Source organism: Hipposideros armiger, unplaced genomic scaffold, assembly GCF_001890085.2.
Source record: "Hipposideros armiger isolate ML-2016 unplaced genomic scaffold, ASM189008v1 scaffold_38, whole genome shotgun sequence".
NCBI classification, from domain to species: domain Eukaryota; kingdom Metazoa; phylum Chordata; class Mammalia; order Chiroptera; family Hipposideridae; genus Hipposideros; species Hipposideros armiger.
This window is the reverse complement of record NW_017731388.1, coordinates 2,755,825-2,783,350: the sequence shown is the minus strand read 5'-3', so window position 1 is coordinate 2,783,350 and position 27,526 is coordinate 2,755,825. Positions and strand designations below refer to the sequence as shown.

General features: G+C 35.5%; 1 protein-coding gene across 7 annotated transcripts in view; it reads left to right on the top strand.

The window, feature by feature from the left end:
• USP37 (ubiquitin specific peptidase 37) overlaps positions 1-27,526 on the top strand; it is a 73,950-nt gene that overhangs the window by 2,322 nt on the left and 44,102 nt on the right. For 3 of the 7 annotated variants that reach the window (XM_019638220.1, XM_019638213.1, XM_019638217.1), the window contains 9 exons: positions 2,135-2,275; positions 3,651-3,733; positions 6,376-6,599; positions 10,452-10,623; positions 11,939-12,039; positions 15,643-15,821; positions 16,180-16,257; positions 22,370-22,467; positions 24,315-24,399. In XM_019638220.1, coding sequence (XP_019493765.1) covers positions 6,444-6,599; positions 10,452-10,623; positions 11,939-12,039; positions 15,643-15,821; positions 16,180-16,257; positions 22,370-22,467; positions 24,315-24,399 — 869 coding nt within the window. In that variant the 5' untranslated portion in view covers positions 2,135-2,275; positions 3,651-3,733; positions 6,376-6,443. The remainder of the gene's footprint in view (positions 1-2,134; positions 2,276-3,650; positions 3,734-6,375; positions 6,600-10,451; positions 10,624-11,938; positions 12,040-15,642; positions 15,822-16,179; positions 16,258-22,369; positions 22,468-24,314; positions 24,400-27,526) is intronic. The other 4 variants (XM_019638214.1, XM_019638215.1, XM_019638216.1 and 1 more) reach the window with 4 other exon arrangements.

Genomic DNA, 27,526 nt, shown 5'->3' with positions numbered 1-27,526 from the left:
ATTATAATCTCTCATCATGCCCTGCACTTTGTATCATCTTTCAGAACTTGTAATTATATATTTTTATGTGTGCTTATTTAAAGTCTGTCTCCTACTAGAATATAAGCTAGTAACTATTTCATTTCTGTTTCTCAAGAATTGGTTAAATGAGTAACCATCATGTCTTTTGGAAGCACCAGCTTACTGATATTCTTGTCATTTGATGACAAGCACCTTTTCACTCTGCAGACAAATCAAAGGATACAAAAAAACCAACAAGGGGTTTTCCAGCTTTGGATGAATTTACATTCATGTGTCATAAAATCACTTAGACTCTTTGAATTGGAGATAAACTTTAGGGCAACTTCTCACTTGCAGCCACAACACTAATTTTATCTCTTTGTGCATTTGTTTTATGGATCTTTTTAGGCAAGAAAGCCCTTAGAAATCAGAGCAGTGGTTTATATATTTTTAAACAACAGATTAAACTATGAGGCCAGTAAGGAGGAGGTTTCCAAAAATAGATAAAAGAAAACATCCTATTTAAGTAAGTTGGTGGTAGATGTGGAAGGTAATATTAAAGTTTAATAATTTGTGTGTGTAGAACAAGATTTTTATTGAGAAATAGAAAATAAAGCATAGGAAGTGTATGAATGCCAAACAAAGAGGCAATTGGGTTTATCTTATAGGTAGTGATGAGCTGTTAAAAATGTTTGGGAGAAAGTTTCAATTAACCAACCTGAAAAGTTGAATAAGGTCTGGCAATATGCTGTACAACATGGTGTCTGCAATAAAATATAGTACTTAAAAATTTGCTTAAGAGGATAGATCTTATGTTAATATTCTTACCACAATAAAATAAAATTTTAAAAATGTTTGGGAAGGAATCAGCATCAATAGCAAATATTTAGCACTTACTCAGTGCCTGTTATTTTGTTGAAGTACAAAAGAAGGTAGGACAGGTCCTTCCTCCCTCCCTCCCCCACTTTTGGGAGAAAGTTAAGGAGGCTTTTGTTGATAGGAGATAAAAAGAGTAGTTCTTTAGAAAGGGTAAAGGATTCATTGGATGAAGAAACCTTGAGAGAATGGAGACGGGAAAGTGGTTGCTGCAAACCATTGATGAGGATGCAATGTGGTAGTAGTTGTGGTGGGTTCTGGTGTTAGACTTTTGTCTCTTACTGACTCTGTGACCATAGATAAATTACTTAATCTTTCTAAGCCTCAGTTTCCTTATCTGTAAAATAGAGATAATAGTATTCCCTATCCTTTAGGATTATTGTGTAATTTAAATGAGGTAGTGCATGTATGGCGCTTAGCACTGTGCTTAGTAAATCTGCGTAATAATATTAGGTTGGAGTGATGGCAGAGTGATGTGTTTTTGAATTAGGGTAGTAACTATGAAAAGACTGGGTTTTAGATAAATGAGAATGAGGTTAAAGCTGATGCTAGGAATTTTTTGCCTGAATGAAAGTGGAAGGAGACCTGTGGAGAAGTCTGGGGAGCCTCTTGAGGGCATGGACTATATAATTTTCAAATTTGTATCCCTATTGGAGTGCTATCAAATCGGAGTAGCTCAATAAATGATTTTTTATTAAGTGAATAAATGAGTTTCAAGTTGATGTTACAGCTTTCAAGAAAGCAATGAGAGATGTTTGGGCAGAACTTCACGGAAAGTTGAGGTTTAGAAATGCCTACATTTGAAAAAGAAGCCCATAAAGTTAGTTTTGAAAGAAAAAAAGCCAAGTTGACTCACCTTTTGAAATTGTATCAGCACATCATAGAGGTGGTAAAGACTTAAGACATTATTATGAAACAGTGTTTATGAAGGTAACAAAAGATACACTCTTTTTCAAAATGTAGCAGGGATAAATAAACCAAGACACAAGTTGATCAAGGTGCAGGCCCCTCCTGGGGTCCCTCATTTTGCACACAGATACAATATATCCCTACATTTAGTTTTGTTGCTCTTTTCTGTGTGTGTGTGTTTGTGTATGTGTATCTTGAGCATTATATTTTTTAATGTTTTCAGTAAGGTAGTTTATGGTTTTTAAATAATCAAAAGGTTAATCTTTGTTGTATAAATGATCACATTTTAAAATAATTTTAATTTTATACATTGGATTCTTTTAAAAAGGCACGCTTATATTTTCTTTAGCTGAGTTGATGGCTTCCGGAGAGCTGGCATAGCTGCAGAATATGAGTAGTTCCCCAAGAAGAGTGCATTCCCTTTGGCACAAGCATCAGAATAAAGGTGAATTGTTATTACATAGGGTTTTTCAGTAAAAGTCACTGAAAAGTAAGTAATGTTTCTATTTTGGATATGTTTCCAAGAGTATGCATATTGACAAGAATTGACAGTTTTCCTCTATTTTGTAGTAACAGTTTTATCCGTTAGCATGCTTTCTTTACCACAGAATGCACTTCTGGATAAGGATGTTTTCAAAGCGGTACCTAAAATATGAGCATTTAAATCCCTGTACCAGGGTATAGAAATATTTTTGATAATGTTATTGGGTATTTTAATAATTGTGAAGAAATTTAGGGAAAGGGGTATCTCTCTGGATATACTTAAATAATAATGAGTTTTTATTATACTTTGTCTTCCTGATATCACTTTGATAGTGAATTAGCATTACAGAGGTCAAAGAAATCTTGTCTTTGTCTTAGTTTCATAGAAAGTTTAACTATTACTAGATCATGCCAAAAACTGAAAAAGAAACTTAGTTTTTTTTCTCTTAACCAAGTAGGTAGGGCAAACCCTGAAAATATGACTATACAAAAGTAGATATAGTTAATTCATTTAGTGCAAGAGCAGGTAATGGACTAAGTTGAGGCATTAAGAAAAAGTTTATTTTATTGGTTCTGCCAGTTTTATGTCCTGTAGTTTGTTTGTTTTTTTCCTTAGAAGAGAAAGAGGTTGTTAGTAGAAATGGTTAAAATGTTAAATATCTGAAGTAAAATTTTATATACTTAACCAAACTGCATCAAATATTTGAGAATTATGTAGAGAGAAGTTATAGAGAATTGTATAGAGAGAAGTAGAAGTAACCAATAAAGTTTTTTATTTCTGATATACTTTAGTGAACTTTGAAATCTTTACCTCAAAATTTTGTTAAATTAATTTAAAAAATATGTTTTTGTTGGTGGAATTCAAGGTCAGTGACCTTTACTTACTTTTGGTCTGTAAGGAAAACACTAAGATAATGGGGTTTTATATTATTTCTTTTTAATTTGGCATCCTGACCCATAGTGACATATAAAGAAAGATGAGGTAATTTGACACAACTTTTCTTTTTTGACAAAACTCTTAGAATGGAGTTTCTTTATTGAAAATGAATAATCCTAGTTTAGGCAAATTTACTAAGGTTTTTGTTCTAATAAAGCATTATTATTTTTCTCATTGAATCTTTAGATATGAGGACAGCTGTACATTTAATGAATTTCATGTGCACATAGAAAAAGCTTAATGTTCAAAAGATGAGTTATATGTAATACAGTGCATAGTGATATGCTTATAAAGAGCTTAGGAAATATAATCCTCTATTGGCCATATAAAAGGGATTCATGGTTCCACTATTTACTGTTGTACATTTTCACGGTAAATTGAATAAAATTGATAGTACTGATTTGTTCATTATTCTTGAATAATCAGTTTGTTTCTTGTGTCTCAGACACTGTCCTAATGGGGATGCAAACATTAAAGAACATATTCCCTGTCTTAAATAGAAGAGTCTAGATAGAGTGAGACAAAGAGGTAAGCAGTTTATAATACAATGTGATAAATGCTCTGCTAGAAGCAAGCACGGGTTACAACAGAAGAATAGGGAAGCATTAAACAGTCTTAGTGAAGATATAGGGTGAGAGAAAAAGTGAAAGATAGCTAGAAAAGGCTTCTTAAAGAAGGTTACATCTAAGTTGAGCCTTGATTTTATAGACAGGAGAAGAAATTATAGGAGCTTGTGGGGGATGGGGAGAGTACATAAAAATCCTGCAGATGTCAACCACAGTATATGTAAAAGTATAGTGACATGAGAGCATGTGGCTTTTTTAGAGAAGTTATAAGTAATTCAGATGGCTGGATTTGGAGGGCTTGTTGGGAAGAGAGAGGTAAGCAGGACCTGGATCATGAAGGGCATTTATGTCATGTTAATGAGTCTAGATTTTATTGTGAGGGCAATGGGGAGTCATTGAATAATATTAAGGAGGAGAATTATATGATTTGATCTGCATTTCATTATAAAGATATCTGGAAGGTGTATGGAGGTAGAATTGACAGGACTGTACCCTGACTTTTCATCTCCAATCCAATACCAATAATCATCAAGAGAGAAGTAAAAGATAATGCTCGTGTTTCTAGCATAGGAAACTGAGATAGGAGAGGGGCCACTTATTATTGTCAGTGCTGAAATAGAGTTGAAAAAATCTCAAGGACATATCCATACAATGAAGCACCAAAAAATAGTATTACAAACACAGTGCTGGCCCAAAATTCTGTAGTTACTAGTTTGAGCAAAATGTCATGTTAACAGACAGGTCTATAAACAAGTAGTGGGCTCTGTTAACTTTGATGGATTCATATGTCCAGCAAATTATACTAAATCTGGCCACAGTAAGTACTCAAAACATTTGATGAGATGAGTGAATAATAAGAGAACTTACAATGCATAACACCTTTTAACTATTAAGAGTATTTTCACGTCTCTTTAAATTTTATTCCCTGTTATTTGATGTACACTGTCTAGAGGCCTTAAACTAGCTGCCCCTAGGCTAGACCCTGCCTAGGGTTTTGTTTGATTTGTAGCTTTTAAAAATAACTTTGAATTCATTGCCCACAATAAAAAATGGGCAGTTTTACATAGAAATTTGGATGTCATTTTCTTGAAAAATTAGACGATCTGGCAGTACTAGGTTCACTGTTTCTACATGATAAAATTGGCTAAATTTGAATAGCAGTTTTCATATTTTACCTGCCCAAGTCATTTGTGTTACCTGCCTGACGCCTGTAGGCAGTTGAATTGGTAACCTCTGTTAACTTATTTATCAGGTGTCTTTGAAGAACAAAGTGTTGCGTACAAGGAATAAATTCAGAAAGTGGAAACTGATTTCATATTAAGGCTAGGATTTATTGAGTGCCTAATGTGTGTTATTTCATTTAATTCTGTTATTCTGCAACACTATAGCATTTGCTATTCCTGTTTTACAATTGAGAAAACTAATGGTTAGAAAAGATAAGTTATAAATTAGTAAGTGACAGCTGGCTCCTGATATCTGGACATAGTATGTTTTTCCTTTGTTTACTACTTTTTAGAAAAGCTTTTCTAGTTGAGCTGTTTAGGCAGATGCAAAAGTTAAATGAATTTTAATTGATTAAATTATTAGCACACATCTGTATTAGAGGCAGTGTTTTTAGGAGATTTGAAAAGAGTATAAATAAAATGTTTTAACATTGAGTGTGATGTGATTTGATCTGCAGTTCATTATAAAGATATCTGGAAGGTGTATGGAGGTAAACTTGTATAACATACATTGTTAGTATTCTCTGCTATGAGTGTAATTGTATTTGTTGACATTTGGTAAGCTAGTTTGAAGAGTCTTAGACGCTATCATTGTTGTAAGCCATTTTTAAATATTAGAAGTTCATTTGTGAAATTTGAATATCTGTCCTAGATAAAATTGGTAAAGAGTTCCAGAAATTGTAATATTAAACATAAATGGCAAGTGGTTCTTAGGAAGAGGGTTTTTTTTGTTAGTTTGTTTTCCTTGGAGAATAAATGATTTTCTCAAATAATACAATTTTGGAGGTTAAGCTAATTTGATTATTCTTACAGTTTTGTATTCATTTAATGCCTTCCATACATGTGGATATTCTTAGACTACTTGGTGGTATGATTTGATATTTTGAGAGGAACTCCATTCTAAGAAATGGAGTCAGCTGACTGAAAATATTTTCTTACTTATATTTGAAATTCAAGACCCTTTAGCAGTCATGAAGGAAGGTAAAAGTTGGTCATGTTGTTTTGGGCAATCATATTGAGAATGCAATCTGTAATATTCCGATTGACATGCCTTTAGTGGCAGCAGTATGATTGTTAGTGGTGCAAAATGCAAAATTTAGGCACTAATAGACAGAGGTACTAGACACATGCAGAGGGAGGAACATGTGCTGAAGAAGTAAGTAAATGTTGGTTATATTCAGACACTCCATATCAGTGAATGCTGTAGTTGTCTTTCTTGCCTGTGCCATGCAACTAATCAAGGCCTTTGAGGATGCTTAATTAAGTGTGGTTTATTGAAATGTAGAAAAGCACATAAGATGGTTCATTAAATGTCCTGTTTCAAACACTTACTTTTAATCACTAGTAAATTGTAACTTTTTATTTTATTTTTCTTCCTTAGAATCTGTCAGGTGAAGGTGTATTTTTGTTTTATAATTTGGCTAGAAGCAATTTATTTTTTAAGAAAGTATGTCTCCTCTGAAGATACATGGTCCTATCAGAATTCGAAGTATGCAGACTGGGATTACAAAATGGAAAGAAGGATCCTTTGAAATTGTGGAAAAAGAAAATAAAGTCAGCCTAATAGTTCACTATAACACTGGAGGAATTCCAAGGACATTTCAGGTATTACAAATTATGATTTGGAATAGATCTTCAGTGACATCTTTTAGTGAATAACTGTTCTGTGCCATACTAAATATCATGGTAGCCCTCCTAGATTAATATTTCTTGCTTTTTATTTCCAGAACACTGACACTGTTATGTTCATATTTTATAAATTATTCAGTAACATTATTGATGATGTATAATAAAGAGTGGGAAGTAGTCACCATTATTGAAACGAAAGCTGATGGGAGGAAGGTTAGAGGAACTATTTGGATACTATCTAAGCTATTTTAAAAACCACAGTAGGAGAACTTTATTCCTTTTTTTTTTTTTTAACATATGTGATAGATTTATCCTTATTTAGTGTTAGCTTTTAATAGGACTTCTTAGTGTCAACTTAATGTCTGTTTCCTAAATAATCCTGCCAGAGTGGTGGTATAGACCATTCAAGGATGATTATTCAAGGTCATCCTTATAGCTCTTTTTTTCTAATTGTAAACTTTTAAAGGATCTCATTATTTTATCACTGCAAGAAAGAAATAATTTTGTTTTCACTTCTATACTGTTTATCTTATGCAGCCAAGAACTACTCATCTTGATAAGAGTTGAATTTAACAACATAATGTCTTCCTTACATTTTTCTGCACTTTAAAGTTCTGTATGGATTAATTAGATTATACAAAAGCATATTCATTCTAAACTAAAGTACTTTATTGAAGAACAATTTATAAAACATTATGCTTGAGAACCTGATCTGAAGTAAAATTTCCATTTGTCTTTGCTTTTGAACTATGAAAATAAAATGCTTATGATTGTGTGCATCAAAGATACCCTTTTTTTTTTCCTTTGTGGGGGTGTACTGGTGAGAACTGGAAGACCTACTAGACAAATTCAGAAAGAGCTGTAAGCACTAGATATTCTTAAATAGATTAGAAATGGTGACAGGTAATAGAACAATAGAAGTTTCTGCCACATACTTGTAACTCCTAATTGCCCATCTCAGTTAAATAATTTTTCCAAATAGATAATCAGTTTTTTAGTCCTCAGCCCAAATTAGCACTGAGTAAATATTTAAATATTTAATCAAACATAGATCATTAGGAGCATAAAGATTCTACCTGTGATTCTATCCTCATCTCAATTCTAGATTAGTTTGCATTCGGCATTCATTTGTTAACCATCTACAGCTTGCTGTGGTGGGTACTGTGCTAAGAGCTAAGAATACAGGGTTGAATGAGTACTTTTCCTCTGGAACTTAAAACCAAATGCGTTCTCAGCTGTAAACATATTTCAAAGAGATGTACATATATACAATGGAATGTTAGCCATAAAAAAGAATGAAATCTTGCCATTTACAACAACATGGATGGATCTAGAGGGCATTATGCTAAGTGAAATAAGTTACAGAAAAAGACAAATACTGTATGCTTTCACTTATGTGGAATCTAAAAAACAAGTGAACAAACAAAGCAAAACAGAAACAAACTCAGAACAAATTGATGATTGCCGAATGGGAAGGGGTTGGGAGGATGGGCAAAAAAGGTGAAGGGGTTTAAGAAGTACAAACTGCCAGTTATAAAAATAGTCACAGGATATCAAGTACAGCATAGGGAATATAGTCAATAATATTGTAATAACTATGTATGGTACCAGATTGGTGCTAGACTTATTGTGGGTATATAAATGTCTAATCACTATGTGATACACCTAAAACTAATATAATATTTTATGTCAACTGTAATTTAATAAAACTTTTTTTCTAAAAAAAAATATTTCAAAGATACTGAGGTAACACAAGGGAGTGGTTTGTGCTCTGAGGATTTAGAGGATAAATAGGAATTTACCACGTATGGTCGAGGTAATGCAGGGGTGATATCTATTCATGGACAAACACATGCAAGTGTGAATCAACACTCACAGGGAACCAGAAAATTATTTTAAAATAAACGGACAGTAGGGAGTGAGTGGCAGAAATAGATGCTGAAGGGTTAGATAGGAACAAAATCTTGAAATATCTATTTGTCATACTAAGGGGAGCTTAGATTCTAAGGAGCCAAGAATCTTAACTTTAGTTTCATTTGAGGACTAGGCAGATGACTTTATTTCAAGAGATAGTGGGAGAATAAGGACATGTAGGAAGTTATTGTGGGAGTTTAGTTGAAGAATGAAAATCCTGAACAAAGGAAAAGGTAGTGGGAGAAGCAAGGGGAGGAAACGGTAGATTTGAAGTGATTTCAAGAAGACTTAACTCAGTAGATTTGGTGGGTAAGAGAAAAGAGTCTGGGGGAGATTTCTAAGTTTTGGGGTGGATGGCAGTCCCTTTTATGTCCTCTGTGATAGGGAGCAGAGGGGAAGATTGGGGTGTGGAATTGGGAGAGATGAATTGTTTGAGGTGTTGAGATATTGATGTCCAGTGGGCTTTTTAGGTAAACAGGACTGGAGCTCCAGCAGAGAGGTCTATATTTAGAGAAAGAATTGGGAGGCCTTACCACATGGGTAATTACTAAAATGGTGGGCCTAGGTGAGATTTTCAGTTATTGAAGTGATCGAATTCAAGATTATTCTTACCTTGTTTGTTAATGAACAAACATTTCCCCTCATATTTAACTTCTATTTTTAAAAAGTATATTGAATGAAATAATGGTTTTATGTGATCTGTTTTCCTTTTGCTTACTAAACTGTTCATTTAAATTTTGGACTTAAAGCACCTGAAACTAGTTATTGTGTTTTGTGATAGAATTTCTACTCAAAGACATTAATTTAAGATCTACTTTGAAGCATGCATATATATTTATATATATAGCTATATCTATATCTATATATCTATATATATACTTATATACATATCTATATCTATATACACCTATATCTATCTATATATATATCTATATATATAATTTAAGATTTAAATGTAAATTAAGTCTGGTAAAATTGTTTTTTCTTATCTAAAAATTGACAGAGGTCATTCTTCCTAATTAAAAAAAATTATGAAATGTTATTACTCCCTTATGCTGTTCAGAGGGTATATCTTCATCAAAAGGCAGCTTTAGAAACCTTTGTATATGCCTGCTGAGGGAGAACATTAGAGAATTAAGGATGCCTGGTTGGCAGGAATTATTTAGATAATAAAGAAACTGCAAGATTTATTAATTTAGTCTTGGAAAAATTTCAGCCCAGAGAAAATAAAAGTTATCACTTTGTAACACATATCCAGAGTCTGTAAAAGTGTAAGACAAATTATTGAACAACTTCTGGGGAGTGGGAGAAGTAAGCTAAGATAGTTCCAGGGCACTCATATTCTTTGTGATTGAATAAAAGTTAAACGAGCCTGCTTAGACAGTTAATAAAGAAAAAAAAAAAGATCCTTATAATAGTGAAGTTTTATTTCATTGTGTTTTGGAGAAGTGGAATTCTTTTGAGGATTATAGTTTGGATTAATAGATCCTTTTACATTGCAGCTACTTAAACCATTTAAAACTTTTGTTTAAAAGAAAAAGAAAGCCTCTAATCCAATATGGCTTTCTAAACTGGTGATGGTATAACCATCTAGATTCTGAAAATAAACTCACTAGTTTTTATAACTTTATACTTGAGAATATGTAATTCCCTACCATAAAATCAAGAGTGCTAGGATTACAATGTAAAGTAAAATTTAATACTATGTGTTTGCCTCTTCTAAAACTAAAATTTATGATTTCAATATATCAAAAAATAGGAACTTTTTGGTTGGGGGAAAAAGAACTAAATGTGGGGAAGAGTAAGAAATGTAACTTAGAAAGTATAAAGTATAGTATTCATTATACAGTTTATTATATGCATCATTATTATATGTTTTTAGTGATAAGATAATTTTTCTTTTGTGTTGATCAGTTAAGTCATAACATTAAAAATGTGGTGCTTCGACCCAGTGGAGCAAAACAAAGCCGCCTAATGTTAACGCTACAAGATAACAGCTTCTTGTCTATTGACAAAGTACCAAGTAAGGATGCAGAGGAAATGAGGTTGTTTCTAGATGCAGTCCATCAAAACAGACTTAACGCAGGTGAGCACCAGTCATCCCAAGATCTGACATTAGCAGTTATAAAAGACTGTAGACCATATCCCTGGTGAATATTGATGCAAAAATCCTCAAAATACTAGCAGACCAAATTCAACACATTAAAAGGATTATGAGGGCCGGCTGAGTGGCTCAGTTGGTTAAGAGCTCGCTCAAGAGTTTGAGCTCTGAGCAACAGCGGTTCGAGTCAGCCCGAGCTGAGCAGCTGGTGAGCTGCCAACAGGTGGCAGGATGGCTCAGCTAAAAAAAAAAAAAAAAAAGGATTATGCACCATGACCAAGTGGGATTTATATCTGTAATGCAAAGATGGTTCAAGATATCAAAAATCAGTCAGTATAATACACCACATTAGTAGAGTGAAGGACAAAAACCACATGATCATCTCGGTGCAGAAAAAGCATTTGATAAAATTTAACACCCTTTCGTGATAAAAAGACTCAACAGACTATAAATAGAGGGAAACTACCTCAATGTAATAAAGACCATATATGAAAGCCCACAGCTAACATCATACTTAATGATGAAAAACTGAAAGATTTTCCTTTAAGATCAGGAACAAGACAAGGATGCTATCTCTCACCCCTCTGTTCAACATAGTGCTGAAAGTCCTAGCCAGAGCATCCTTTACCCTAACAATTCTTATTCTGAGGAGTTTAACCTGCAAAAACAGTTCTGTTAGTACAAGAGATGTGAAAGAATGTTCAGCATTGTTTACAATTTTTAAAGATTAAAATATTCCAAATAATCATCAGTGGGAAATTAGCTAAAGTGTAAAATACTTTCAAAAGTATACAAATTCCTGTTTATACAGTATCTTGCATGTTCTTTAAACTAGCATTGATTTCTTTGGAATAGAAGCCATTTATCCCACTTGCTGAACCTAATGTTTTGGAGTATGCATTATTGGAAGTATATCTGTCACTGGTTCTGACATGTTTCCTTGGCATCTAATGTCAGTGTTCATGCCATAGAGACACAGTGACTAACTTTTCTATAGTGTTAATTACCAAATATTTATATAGGAGAAATTCTAGCATTTTCTTTTTGCATTTAAAATTTTATCCTTCTATTATATGTTCCCAAATTTTTGCATATTATTTAATTTTTTGCTTGAAACATTACCTTTAAATTTTAATTACTATATGTATATCAGATGTACTTTCTATTCAGAAAGAATTGGTTTATAAGCACTTCGATTTGTTTTGTTCCTGTTTCTATTTCTTCAATATTATATAAATAATAACATCTCTTTATTAAAATAAATGAATTGGGTTTTGTTTGTTTGTTTGTTTTGTACCAGCCATAAAACCTTCTCAGGGGTCTGGTAGTTTTGGAGCTATTCTGGGCAGCAGGACCTCACAGAAGGAAACCAACAGGCAGCTTTCTTACTCAGACAATCAGGTATGTTCATTTGAATCTTTTTAGCTTTTTTAAGAAAATGATAATCATACGCATTCTATAAGGTAACTACAGGAAGTAGAATTTAGACTGTAATGCCTAATAATTCTGGCATTGTCACAAGGGTATTTTCCACATACCTGAAATTTACCATTTTAGCTATCTCAAGCTCTTCAACTATTTTTATGAAAATCTTTCTCAAGGGCCGGCCAAGTGGCACGTTGGTTAAAAGTTGGCTTGGGACTCCAGCTCTGAGGAGCAGGGCCCTGGTTCGAATCCCACATGAGAGCCAGTGACGCTGTGCCCTCTACAGCTAAGATGGTGAACAACAGCTCAACCTGGAGCTGGGCTGCTGTGAGTTGCTGGCGACGGCATAGGCTGCAGTGGGCTGCTGTGAGCTACTGTGAGTGGCTGGCAGCTGCCGTGAGCTGCCATGAGCCGCTGTGAGCTGCCCTGAGCCGCTGTGAGCAGCCGTCCAATGGCCGGTGAGCGGCCGTCCAATGGACCGCGACCGATTACCTCACCCAAGAAGAGCGCAATGATCATAATACCAACATGGGCCAGTGAAGCGACGTCCTCCACAACTAGACTGAAGAACAAAAGTACCGCAACTTGTCTGTTCCCCTCCCCGATTCCCCAATGCTCTTCCCTCCTCCAATTCCCCAATAAAAAAAATTAAAAAAATCTTAGATTTATCACATTCTTCTCTTTTTACATGTAGTTTTACTGAGCACAATTTAGCCTTTGCTCAGTGTCTCGTGGTCATTATGAACCACAGTATAGTTTTTAAAAGCATAGCTTTGGAGTTAGATGTGAGTTTGAGACTTGGTGCTGACACTTACTAGCTGTGGATCATTGGAGAAGTTCCTTAAGTATACTGAACCTTAGTACCCATCTGTAAAATTGAGAGAGCAATAATATATTAAGGGTTGCTGTGAGATAATGCATATAAAAGTGTTTAGCCTACTATGCGCTAATACTAACAACCCTATCAATGTTTGCTGCTGTTGGTTCTGTGCCCCCTGTGTCTGTTCTATGTTATGAACTTTGCCCCTACCCTGTATGATACCAGACCATTTTGTTGAAGTCTTCTGTTTGCTTTTTCACTTTCTTAAGTTGTTTTACAAAGGGAAACCAGATGTTAAAGAGAAACTTTGAAACTTTCCTGTAAGTAAACTAATGAATTCTATTCAGCTGTGCAGAGAGGTGATTACTTAGTCCATTTACTGAGCTAAGCAATGAATAAGATTTCATTTTTTTTTTTTTTAAGATTTTATTGGGGAGTTGGGGGAGGGGAACAGACAAGTTGCTGTCCTTTTGTTCTTCAGTCTAGTTGTCGCTTTACTGGCCCTTGTTGGTATTGTGATCATTGCATTCTTCCCCGGTGGGGCATTTGGTCGCCAGCCATTGGATTGCCGCTCACAGTGGCTCACGGTAGCTCACGCCAGCTGCCGGCTGCTCAGATTGGCTGCCGGCCACTCACGGTAGCTTACGGCAGCCCCACTGCAGCCTATGCTGTCACCAGCGACTCACGGCCGCCCAGCTCCAGGTCGAGCTGTTATTCACCATCTTAGCTATAAAGGGCGCAGCGTCACTGGCCCATGTGGGATCCGAACCGGCTGCCCTGCTGCTCAGAGCTTCCACTCCCAAGCCAACTCTTAACCAACGAGTTACTTGGCCGGCCCTAAGATTTCATTTTTGTTAATTTCTTTTTTATAGAATGGGTTATTTTTTTTTTAACATTTTGGTTGAGGTATAATTGACATTAAGTAAATTGCATATAATTAAAGAGCAGTTGGATACGTTTTGACATATACATACCCATAAAACCATCACCAAAACCTAGTGAACATAGCCATAACCCTTAAAAGTTTCCTGATTCCCTCTTTGTAATCCTTCTCTCTCCGTCCTTCTCTGGCTCTTATGCCTAAGCCATAGCTGATTTGCTTTCTGTCACTATAGATTAGTTTGCATATTCTAGGGTTTTATATAAATGGAATCAGTGTATGATTTTTTTTATCTAGCTTTTCCACTTAGCATAATTAGAGATTCATCCATTTATAGGTAGAAATTTAAACTGTTGGAATATTTAAATGTATAAGTATTAACATATATAGCAAAAGCAAATATTTATACTTTCACAAATAATGATTCCCATTAGTTGGATTATAAAGTCAATTTTGTGGGTTGTGACTAGCATTAAATAAAAACGCAAAGAATAGACTAGAAATAGAATAGAGTAGAATAGGATAGAATAGAAGAGAGAAGGTATTGTACATAGTAACGATAAAGGTTGGTTTCTGAAACTTGTTTCAGTTTTATTTACATGTACATAATAGGTTGTGATGTAAAAATATGTCTTACTATGGGGTCTAAAAGACTGAAAAGTATGCCAAATGGTATACGTATAGTATGCTACCATTTGTGTACCAAAAAGAATAAAATATTGATTTGCCCTTGCATAAAGAAACAATAGAAGAATACTTATATGGGGTAGGAGAAGGAAGTGGAAGAATAGGTGGATGGCATTGGAGTGATAATGAGACTTCTCAGTATATGGTTTTTATAATACTGTTTTGATTTTTGAATCTTGAGAATGTGTCGCCCATTTGAAAATAAACTTAACTTTTTAAACCGTTCATTCAGATGACCTCAGAGATGTTTTCTTTCCTAGCCAAAGACTATAATTATGAAGAAAGTTATTGGAAATACCTTTCATAGAGAAATCACGTAGCCTTAATGTAGTGCTATAAAACTTATCTGGCTGAGTGCTGGTTGAAAGCACTATTTCCCAACTAATATTTTTTAATTACTGTTTTCTCTATAAATGTTCTTACTGTATCTTTCAGGTACATTCTTTGATTCATCTTCTGCCAGTGATCTCTGTCCCACTCTCATTTTCCCCATGATTACGTATATTTGTTTCATTCCTCCAAACTAGAACCACCTCAAAAGTCATATGAGGTACATGTGACTTGGCATTTAAGTTGTGGCAACCAGATGTCATTGTTGTTCCTTTTTGTCACATATGTTACTTTGAGACAATATGCTGGGGAAAATAGAAGGCACCAGGAAAATAGGAATACAAGAAATGAGATGGATTCAGTGCCATAAAAGAAGCCATAAGCACGTGTCTACAGAAGCTGAGCAGGGCTGTTGAGGACATTGTGGACATCACTCATTCATAGGGTCACCAGGAGTTGGAGTCAGCTCAATGGCACATCACTTTATCATAATCATAATTGGATTTTTTTTTCTCTAAAGATTTATTTTCATGCTGGTCACAGAACCATGTCTTGTGTATGTGAATCTTTTTCCCCAGTAATTCATAGTAAATTCCCTTCTGCCTCTAGGTATGCTGTGGAATTTTTTGGTTTACAAGAATACTACACGGAAAAAAGCGTTGTTCAATTTATGACACTAACCATACGTTAGAATCACCTATAGTGCTTTAAAAAAAATACTGATGAATGGGCCTCATCCCAGACCAATTAGGCTAGAATCTCTGGAGATGGGTACTTTTAAAGTTCGCCACTTGGGAATCACTGGTCTAAAAGTGTGCCAATTTACTTGAAGATTTAGCTTTATTAAACTTTATTCTTACAGGCCTCTTCAAAAAGAGGAAGTTTGGAAACTAAAGATGATATTCCATTTCGAAAAGTTCTTGGTACTCCAGGTAGAGGATCGATTAAGACTGCAGCAGGAAGTGGAATAACTGTGACTCGGACGATTCCCTCTTTGACATCTACATCTACACCTCTTAGATCAGGGTTATTAGAAAATAGGTATGAAAGACTTTTTTTCTTTATTAGTCAGTAGCTGTGCTTGTTTATAAGTGTCTTTTTGGCCTTGTAGAAAGACCAATAATTTGAGAAAAAAGAGGAGATTGTCCAGTGAGTAAAGTGTGTTGGAAGAAAAAAGTATAGAGTACATTTTTAAAAGATAATTAGTATTTGTCTTATGTGGTTTATGCCTATGACACTTATTGAACACGCAGATGTACAGTATGTTAATTTAAATGTGGTGTAAAGAATTAGATAGTAGTAGTCATAGTTTCTGTCCTTGAGTATGTTGGTTTATACTTTTTAATGGTATGAATTATGGCTTTTTAAAATAGCCTCTTTTTTTCTCTGTTCTCTATAGAACTGAAAAGAGGAAAAGAATGCTATCATCTGGCTCAGAGTTGAATGAAGATTACCCTAAGGAAAATGATTCATCATCGTAAGTTGCTTTAAGAACGTTTGAGGCCCTAGACCTTAGATCAATGTTTGTTATATTGGTAATTACAACCACTAAGGAAGATTGGAGGGTAGGGGGGTGATGTTTAATTTACGGGAATTCCAAAGATAAAAGAGTAGAATTTAAAGTATTTTGATGACAGTAGGTTGTAGACTCAGTAGAGAGAGGATTTGGCCATTCCTATTGCTTTGATCATTTCATTGCACTTCTCCCATCATAGCTTTTTTTTTTTTTTTTTTTAATCTGTGGTACTTAAAGGAGGAGGAATAGAGCTGGAGAACTCTAAATAAGTGTTTTTTGGTGACTGCTCTTTCCAATGTGAACCGTTTCCATCCTTCCCTTTACATGTAAAAAAAAAATTTTTTTTAACCTTATTCATGTAAAAAGTTAGCTTAGGGATAAAAGGATGTAAACCCTACATAAGTTCTAGGCAAGGAGCATCAATCTTTTAGAGCTATTTTCTGGGTTGAACAAAAGGGGATATACCTGCAACAGGAGAGCCACTAGCTCACAATTCACAATTCTGTTCGTCCTCATGGGAGGGTCTTTTTTGTTTGTTTGTTTTGTTTTGGTCTTCTGGGAGAGAAAACTTAAATTACACAGTTATTAATTTAATACCTCAATTAACACCTTAACAGAAATCAGTTGATAGTCAGTTGACTGGTATTTAAGGTCATGGGGTCACCACAAGGGACCTGGAAAAAGCTGAAGAAACTTTATGTATTAATTGGGATCTTGGTTCTGCTGCTGTAATAGATGCAAAAATTCGGGTAGGTAATAGGTCTGGTATGGTATCTGAAATTACAATCACCATAGACTCAGATTCCTTCTGTCTTGTTGATCTGCCATCTTTTTTTTTTTTTTTTTAAAGGTAGGGCACACATTTTTTTTTTTTTTTTTTAAGATTTTTATTGGGGAATTGGGGGGATGGGAACAGTGCTGGGGAATTAGGGGAAGGGGAACAGACAAGTTGCTGTCGTTTTGTTCTTCAATCTAGTTGTGGAGGATGTTGCTTTGCTGGCCCAAGTTGGCACCATCATTGCGCTCTTCTCTGGCGAGGCAGATCAGTCACTGGCTTCTGGACGGCCGCTCACTGCGGCTGCTGGCCGCTCACGCTGGCTGCTGGCTACACATGGTAGCCCATGGCAACTCACTGCAGCAGGGGTTGCAGCCCACGCCGTCGCCGGTGACTCACGGCAGCCCAGCTCCAGGTTGAGCTGTTGTTCAGCATCTTAGCTGTAGAGGGCAGTGTCACTGGCCCTCATATGTGGGATCCGAACCGGGGCCCTCTGGCATCCCAAGCGAGTTCTTAACCATCGCGCCACTCGGCCGGCCCTGATCTGCCATCTTTAATAAGTAGCTTCCCTTTGGTGAACCAGGATAGCTGCTTCAGCCTACACTCTCATGTCTGTATTCCTATTGGTTGGAAGGAGGAAAAGAGCAAAGGGAGGGCATACTGCTTTTCTTTAGGCTGAAAATTGTACGCACCACTTTTGTGTATATCACATTGATCAAAACTTAGTCATATGGTTATATCAAGTTATAAGAAAGTCCGGGAAATATGCCTAGCCCAAATTTTACTAAAATGGCAGAAGGATACAATGGTTATTTGGGGGTAGTTAACAGGCTCCTCTAATTTACCCCTCTAGCCACAGAAATACCCCTGTTCATCATTGTTCCCATACACGGAATACTCTTAATTCTCATCGTAATGGAGACCGCCTCCGGTTCTCATTCAGTCCTCATATCCAGCTCAGAGTCCAGGATTTCTAGGTTATATGCATTCCTCTCCATAAGGTCCAGGTATGCTTTGGACCACACACCTCATGGTATGGTACCTAAAAACTAAAAGGCAAGTTAATCTGCACTTCCCGTTCCCATCACCATACACATATCATTATATAGTTGTATCTTGGAGATACTATGGGTTTCGTTCCAGACCAATGCAATAAAGGAAATATCACAATAAAGCTACACGAATTTTTTGTTTCCCAGTGCATATAAAAGTATGTTTACACTATCCTGTAAGTCTAGTAAGTGTGCAATAGTATGATGTCTAATAAAAACAATGTGTATACCTTAATTAAAAATACTTTATTGCCAAAAATGCTAGCCATCATCTGAGCCTTCAGCGAGTCATAATCTTTTTTGTTGGTGGAGCATCTTGCCCTCAGTTTGTAAAAAACCACAGTCATCTGCAAAGCTCAATAAAATGAGGCATGCATGTACATTGCTGGAGTAGGACAGGATATCCACAATAAAAATTTACATTTAAAAAACACAAGACTAGGAAACTGGAGGAGTCACTGGTCTGTAGCAGCAATAAAATCTTGCTAAGCAGAAATTGTGAAGGCAGTAAAGTCTTGATTAGCCCATGTATTGTAGCAGTCTCTGTTCTGTCCTTAGGGAGAAACCTTCCTCATTGTACTCCAAATGACTCCTGGCTTTGTCCTCGGGTAGGTTTCCTTTGTTATCTTTCAAGGCCACAGCTGAAGGTTTTGAAAACTATGTTCTTTGAGGCCATGCAGCTTTTGTAGCCTGCTCCATGCTGGTGCTGTTCTGGAAGTTTAGAAGTGTCCATAGAAATCTAGAAGTTTTTGAAGTCTGGAAGTTTTTTTAAAGGTAGAACAAGCAGGCTTTTATAGGTTCAAAAAAGAGTTGGGACCAATACTTTTATTGTTTTTTGTTTGTTTGTTTTTATAAAACATTTACATTTTGGAATAATTTTAGATTTGCAGAAAAGTTACAGAGATGATATGGAATGTTCCTGTGTACCCCTCGTTCAGGTTCCCTGAATATTGACATCAAAGTTTTTCACAAAACTGTTTTTCAGTTTACCTCATATCATTGCCTCAGTATGAAAATCAGAAGCAATTGGATTTTTTTTGGTCCCAAATAGTCTCATATTACCAGACAATTTCAATTCTAGGTCATTGGCACAGAGAGATGTATTCCTTTTTATCCTTGCTTGCAAGCTGGCTTGTTCTTGCCCGAATAGGACGTTATTGAAGGCAATAAGAAACACTAACCCAGACCAGTGTTCTTAATTGCCTCAGCATTTTCCTTTAAAGCTATAGTTTTGGCAAGTGTGAAGTCTGCCTTCCAAAACATTACAAATGACAGTTTTATAAATATTTTGCTGAGATACAACAGTCACCAGCTTTCCCGTCTATAATATTTGTGTCCTTACCCTCTACCTTCCTACTGAGCCGGTACTACATATTTTAGGTTTGTTATGGCAGCATCCCACTTCTAGTAATAAAATTTGTGTTTTTGGGATCCAGTTGTAGGGAGCAAAATTCACTCTTTAACTAGTTTACACACAAAGGTATTTGCATATAGAAAGTATTAAATGGCTTACAGAGTCATTAGGAAAGCTGAAAAGGTAGGTAGGCATGCTCTAGGTTAAGCTTTCAGGAATGATTTTTGAGAACCATACCCTAGATTAGGTCATCAAAGATGCTTTTGGCTATCATGAAGATAACAGCTGAATTGGAAGCTATCACGAAAGCTATCATCTGTGGGACCATGCTTCCATTGTCAAGTTTGGAAATCTGTAGAATAACCAGATACCTCCAAAATGATGTTTGCCATTATAAGTAGCAGAACACATGACCTCTGACTTTGTCTTCTACTTTCCAGATATTGTACGAGTACATACAAATTGCCTTGTCTTAAATCACATCATGAACACTAACTTGGAACTGTAGTGTCTTTTTTTTAGTTTACTGGCTTCTGTAGAACAGGGAAGTACACAAAAAGTGGTGGCTGCATGTCAGTTCACCATATTCACCACACTTTGGGAAATAAGTCCCAGTTCTACTTCAAATTCTGTCTGATGAGCCCGAAATTTTTAATCATCATTCTGGGCACTTTTTACACCATCATATTTTTTTAAAGTTTGAGCTTCCTAGAAGCAGATACTAGATGAATATACTTGTGCAAATGACTTATTAAAGAAGTGCTCATAGGAGAGACCCGTAACAGAGTGGGGAAAGCAGGACAGGGAAGGGGAAGAAGCCAACCAAGGTGTGTTTTAAGTAAAGGTCCCAGACAGCATAGTGTTGCTCTTAAATCCTAAGAATCTGGGCTGCAATTCCCTTGGGCAAGTGATTCTACATGATGTCTTTGTCCTTAAGTTGGTAATTGGCTCAGCTGAGCCTGTCATTTTCACTCTTGAGTGGATACTCATAGCAACAATTAACTGATTCCATAGTCTATGATTATGTACCTAACATTACTTGTATCAGTTATATGTTGCTATATTGTAAACCACTGCAAAACTTGGCTTAAAATAGTAATTGTTATTGCTTATGAGTTAATGGTCACTTGAGTGGTTCTGGTTTTCGGGGCCAGGTTTGGATGATTGTGGCTGGAGTCTTTCATTTTCTCATGCATCCATGGTCAGTTGGTGGGTTGGCTAGGGGTTGGCTGGTCCAGGATGGACTTATGTGTATGACTGGCCATTGTCTGGCTGGTGGTTGGAGTGATGAGGGTGATTGGCTGTGTGTCTTTCATCATTTAGCAGATTATCCTGGAATTATTCACATAGCAATGGCATGGTTCCAAGAATGTGAGTAGAAATTTGCAAAGTGCCTGTAGCCTCAGGATTAGGACTTATATACTGTTAGGTCTATGACATTATTTTCGGAAAAGGAAATCACAAGCCCAACTAACTCCATTAGGGGTTGGGAAAAGAGACAGCATTTCTTGATGGGGTGAGGCTTGGGTATAAGAAGGGAATAAGCTGGGACACTTTTAAAACTTTATTGAGGTATAGTTGACATACCATGAAATTCACCTGTTTTAAATATACAGTTCAGTACTTTTGGGTAAATTCATTGAGTTGTGCAGCCATCACCATGATCCCGTTTTAGAATATTTCTGTAACTCCAGTAAGATTCATCATGTAGTCTATCACATTTCTTGAATGCTAGAGATACTGCATGAGCCATACCTTCTTCTACTTTATCCCATCCCAGGTCAATACAGTGTCCTTTTATCCAAAAGACCCATGAAGAACCTTAGTAATTGTAACACTGTAGGATAACAGAGGTGTTACCATCAGCAGTGGCATTCCTGTTGCCATTGTCAAGCAAGTGATCCAGTTCCAGAACCCTGTCCTTAGTGTGCTTCCTTGTGCCAGCTGTTGTAGATCAAGTTCTCCAGAACGCAGACCCTGAAATGGAGATTAGTGTGCAAGTGATTTTTAAGGAAATACTCCCAGGGGATACTAGGAAGGGAATGGGGAAAGCAAGACAGTGAAGTGTAGGAAACGAAACATTAGTGTGATCTCAGACTATCCCTAAGGAAACCAAAATAATCGAATATTATTAGGGATAGTCCTAGGTACTGATACCGAAAATATACCTAAATTAATGTGGAAAAGATACAAAAATGGGGTCAGAGGGAATCTGGGTAGAGCATTTAAGTTGTCTGCTATAGGCTTTATTCATGATGGTTCTACTAAAGTAAGCACTTTTAATCAAAGCATGAGCATATATCTGAATGGACCCACTCTACTTATATAGGTTTGGGTATTTGGGAATAATAGAGGGGAAAATGGGGCTTAAGAAATTTTAACTTTGTGTTTATGAACTTAAAAGTTTAATCACTATGAATTTAAATGATGTTGACGTTTAGTAAATAGTATTTCAAATCTATAAACTATAAGAACATTTTGGTTTGTGTTTATTTGCTTTTTAAACCTATTTAATATCAATTTGAGTAGTTTACCTCTTAATTGATTCTTTTGGTCTTAGTAGCTAAATCATTTCATCTACTCTTGACTTTGGCTAAGAAACTCCATGTAATCTTGCTGTCTCTGGTTTGCTTTTTGTATAAATAAAATGCGCCTTCATTTTTGCTTAGTTACCAGGGTTATGGATTGGATTGGCTTTTGAGGGTAATGAAAGCTTATTTTCATGATTCTCATTTGCTTAAGTCAGTGACCTCTTGAAGCTCTAACACCTGTAGCCTAACTTTCTAGAAAATCAGTGAATTCAGCACTTGCAATGTAAATTTTTAATGACTATTTAAAATTAAGAATTGTATCTTTACACCTATATATATTGAATTAAATTATTAACTATAGGAACAACAAGGCTATGACGGATCCCTCAAGAAAGTATTTAACCAGCAATAGAGAGAAGCAGCTGAGTTTGAAACAGTCAGAAGAGAATAGGACATCAGGTAAGTATTTGGTTTTTATATAAGATACTCATTTATTATATGATATATTGTATAGACTAGAAATAAAATAGTAACTTGGGATATATCTCTCTGTTATTCAGGAATACAGCATAATTCAGTACTAGTTATTGAGTACCAATTTGTATCCAGTACTCTGTTAAAATATTTTTAAAGTATTAGAAATATATTTCTACATCAATTACAATATAAATACTCTGTTTACAAAGAATCTGGACTTTACCCTCTTCCCTATTTAACTACCTAGAACTCAGCTCTTTCATTGTCAAAGTAACTGGACCATAGAGTGAATCCAAGGAGTTAAAGTGGTTGAAATTAAAGTTCATCGTGTTGCTACTTATTAGTTCTAGAAGATCTTGAAATTATTGCCCGAAGCAGTTGTTTAATCTCACCTTGTATTCTGTTTTTACAATAACTAAAAGTTAGACTGTCCCTGAATTTTTGTCAGTGCTTCCTGCACTTAACCTAGCTCTGATCCTCTGAACTAGAAACTCAGCGATCTAGTATTGGTTTGAATATTATTTCAACTTCAATTACATTGAAGCAAACTAAAATATGGCATGATTTTGATAAATTGAGAGTTTAAAGGAATTCATTTCATCTTAACTCTAGGAATGGTTTCCTTTAAGTGGTTTAGAGTTGTGACATTGTACTCCTACAGAAAGGAGTATCTCTAATTTTTACCTCTGAAATAATACATTATGTAAACTCCACTTATTGGTTTTTAGCTTGTAAAATCAACCTGTAGTTAGAAAACAATACTTAAAGATGTAGTAAGCCTTAACAATGTTGAAGTTAAGACTTTAACATAGTAGCCTAACTTCCTAGAAAATCAAGAAAATATACCTAAATTGGTATGGGAAAAAAAAATACAAAAATGGGGTCAGAGGGAATCTGGGTGGAGCATTTAAGTGGTTTGTTACAGGCTTTATTCATGATGGTTCTCCTAAAGTAAGCACTTTTAATCAAAGCATCATCAGTTTGTTCTCAGTATCTATAAGTCTGTTTCTTTTTTGTTTTTTCATTTATCTTGTTCTTTATATTCCATATATAAGTAGGATCATATGATATTTGTCTTTCTCAGTCTGACTTATTTTACTTAGCATAATACCCTCTAGGTCTATCCATGTTGCCACAAATGGTAAACTTTCATTCTTTTTTATGGCTGAGTAGTACTCCACTGTATCTATATACCACATCTTCTTTATTCAGTTGTCTATGAGCACTTAGGTTGCTTTCATATTTTGGCTATTGTAAATAATGCTGCAGTGAACATAGGGGTGCATATAGCTTTTCAAATTAGCATTTTGGATTTCTTTTGATAAATACCCAGAAGTAGAATTGCTGGGTCATAAGGTAGTCCTATTTTTAATTTTTTGAGGAATCGCCAAACCATTTTCCATAGCGACTGCATCAATTTGCAATCCCCAACAATGCAGGAGGGTTAAACTAAGGTACATCTTACAAAAGTCGATGTGAAGGAGAAGGAGAGAGAAGGAAGTAAGTGGTCAAGTGATAAGAAGGTTCATGGAACAAAATGTAGAAGTTTTAAGTGTATTAAAGTTATAAAGTATATCAGTAGAACTAAAGTAACAACTAATAATTGGTTAGAAAGAAGAAAACAAGAATTGGGGTGATGTGAATGAGAAATTTCTAATTTTTCCTGATAGTTAACTTATTCTGCTCAAAATGAATAAATAAAAAAATAATAGAAACAGTATTTAGTGCTATGGAGGAAATCAGAAAAACCAAGTTTTTAAAAATGGTTAGAAATTAGAAGCAAAATTTGTGGAGGAATTCATTTTTTCCTGTGTTTGTTCATTTTATAGGGCTTTTACCTTTGCAGTCGTCATCCTTTTATGGTAGCAGGGCTGGATCTAAGGACTACTCTTCTGGCAGTACCAATCTAGACAGGTATGCATTGGTTATATGCCTTGTGAAGAACTTGAAGAACTCTCTTCTTCAGAATCTTGAATAATGGGATAGGCTGTACGTTATGCTCTAAGTGAATACCCTAATGTAAACTAACAGAATTGATAAGAATCATAGATTCATAACATTTCAGTTAGCAATTACTCTACAAATATTTTAGCTCAATCTCTTCTTTTTTTTACGTTCTTCAAGAAATGAATAAACAGTGCTGGGAAGATTTGTACTGAGGCTACAGGCTGTGACTGGCAATGTGATCAGATTTAGACCAGTGTTTTTTCTGTCTTCCCAAGTGATGAGAATATTAAGATCTCTCCTCTGAAGCTTTTTAAAATTGTCTTTGTTGCCTGTGTATTTGTTAAGCTATCTAACCCAAAGTTAAGCCATTTTCTTTAAAAAAGCAAGTTTCACATTAATGAATATCTTACTGGGAAACGCTAGTCAGAAATTTAATTCCTGATTCTATAGATACAGATACATTTTTTTGAGATTTATTGGCTATAAACATACAAGACAACTGCAGAGCACTTGTCAAGGCTTGATTATAGAATGCAGCACAGAGGAGAAGTAGTAAATGTAAAAAGTGGGGGTAATGTAGCATATAATAAATATGCTGTATAATGACCAATTAAGTCATATTTTGTTTTTTACTAGAATTTAATTCAGGTGGTAGAAACATCTTAATTGTTTGTATAAAATGATTAAAACGGAGTAAAGAATTTTTTAAAAATAAGTTTATTTCCAGACATTTTAAAAGTCTGCACCCCAGCTTTTAAGTAAAATGTTTGGGGAAAAATTGTGGTAAACACACAGGAAAGAAAAAATAGAAAGCTGACCCTTCACATGGATACTGAATGTACAAAAAAATACACGTTCAAGACACACTAAACCAAAAAAAAATATGGAACGCTTTATGAATTTGTGTGTCACCCTTGTAAAGAATTTGATATTGTATATTTAGCTTTGAGTGGTCTCTGTCAAGCACTGAATGACTACAGTGGTAACTAAGTTATGTGAATTTAAGAGAGTGGAAGCTTTACATATTTCTGTTTATTAGAAGAATCTTAAAAGAATCTTAAGTTTTTTGTTTGTTTTTTTTAAATATTTTTATTGGGGAATTGGTGATGGGAACAGCACTGGGGAATTGGGGGAAGGGGAACAGACAAGTTGCTGTCCTTTTGTTCTTCAGTCTAGTTGTGGAGGATGTTGCTTCACTGGCCCAAGTTGGCACCATCATTGCGCTCTTCCTGGGCAAGGCAGATCAGTCGCCAGCTTCTGGACTGCTGCTCACACTGGCTGCTGGCTGCTCACACTGGCTGCTGGCTACATACGGTAGCCCATGGCAACCCACTGCAGCAGGGGCTGCAGCCTACACCGTCGCCGGCGACTCACAGCAGCCCAGCTCCAGGTCGAGCTGTTGTTCAGCATCTTAGCTGTAGAGGGCAGTGTCACTGGCCCTCATATGTGGGATCCGAACCGGGGCCCTCTGGCATCCCAAGCCAGCTCTTAGCCACCGCGCCACTCAGCCGGCCACTAAGTTTTTTTAAATACCAAATTTAGTTTATAAATGATTTATTAAATACAATACAAATTTCTTCTCAATAGAATGAGCATATTCTTTGCACATAGCAATGACTGAGGGAAAAAAATCTTAATGCAAAGCTGCACTCAAAGATAAGGTGAAAATTTCCAGATCATTGAGAAAACTAATAATGAGTAAAGGCTGAAGCCATAAGGCACATGGAGTCAAGTATTTAGGGCTGGGTCTTCAAAGCCAACATGAGATTGGGAACTGAACATGACCCCAGACCAGAACTTGGTTTCTTACGTGAAGGTGGGTATCTAGAATTGCTTCTTTGTGCTAGTAAATGAAGGCAAAACACTTCTATATAACTACCTAGGTTTGGAACCATAAATGTGCTGCTTACTTGATGTTCCCTAAGCAGAGAGCAAATACATAGAAATGGGAATTGCAGTGATTGGCATCTGCTTTAGTGTTATCTGCATAGAGGCAAGAATTCTGAACCCCTAACATGAAGTCCTATGCAGATTAGAGGTCCAGACTGAGGCAACTGCTAAGCATATCAAAAAGGCATGATCGTGGAGTGCAGCTCAGAGATGAAATGGTAAATGTAAATGAAATTAAGAGACTTGAGTTGGGCTCCTTGGTCTACCTTCCATGTCTTAATAGCATTTTGGGGGAAAAAAGACTAAGGGGAATAAAGGCTAGGAATTTGTCAAAGAAATAATGGATGAAAATGATGAAAGTTCACACATGGAAAAACTGCCCCAACAAATGCCAAACAGCGAATATTAAAAAAATGGAAAAATCCACATTGTGGAAGATGACAGGTAAAGAAATTTTTAAAACTACTGGAAGAAAATATGTCATCTCTAAAGGTAAAACAGACTGATATTAGCAGCAGTAGGAACAGAAGACACTGGAGTAATAGCATCAAAGAATTCTGTACTCAGCTAAATTATAATTGAAGAATGCAGATAAATAATGCTATTTTTAGATAATACAAAGAGAATTTATTCAGCAAAAAGAAAATTGAACAAAGGAAGAAGTGGAAAAAATAGCAGTGAGCAAAATAATTTTAAAAGCATATTTTAAAATTAAGTACTTTTAAATTTTATTTTTTTGTATAATAATGCATATGGTAGAAACTTCTAAAGTTACAGGATATATACAGTGAAAAATAAATCTTCCCTTGTTTCCTAACTCCTAGTTGTGCGTTTTCTCTTGCCAGAGGCAACTGTTGGGTTGCCGGAAAAGTCATGACGTATTTTTTCTATGTTTTTCGTTGCAAAAATGCATCATGACTTTTCCGACAACCCAATACTTCAATATTCTTCCAGAGTTATTCTATGCATCTAAATACATTTTGATACTTTTTATAAAATGAGGATATGGTAGCATTAAAAGCAAAATATTAATAAAATACCATATTTCTCCATGTATGAGACACTCCCATGTATAAGATGCACCTTAATTTGGGGACCCGAAATTTGAAAACAAATGTATTACATAAAGTTATTGAACTCAAGTTTTATTCATCATAAAATTCATACAACTCCTCATCACTGTCAAAACTCCCAACCATTAGCT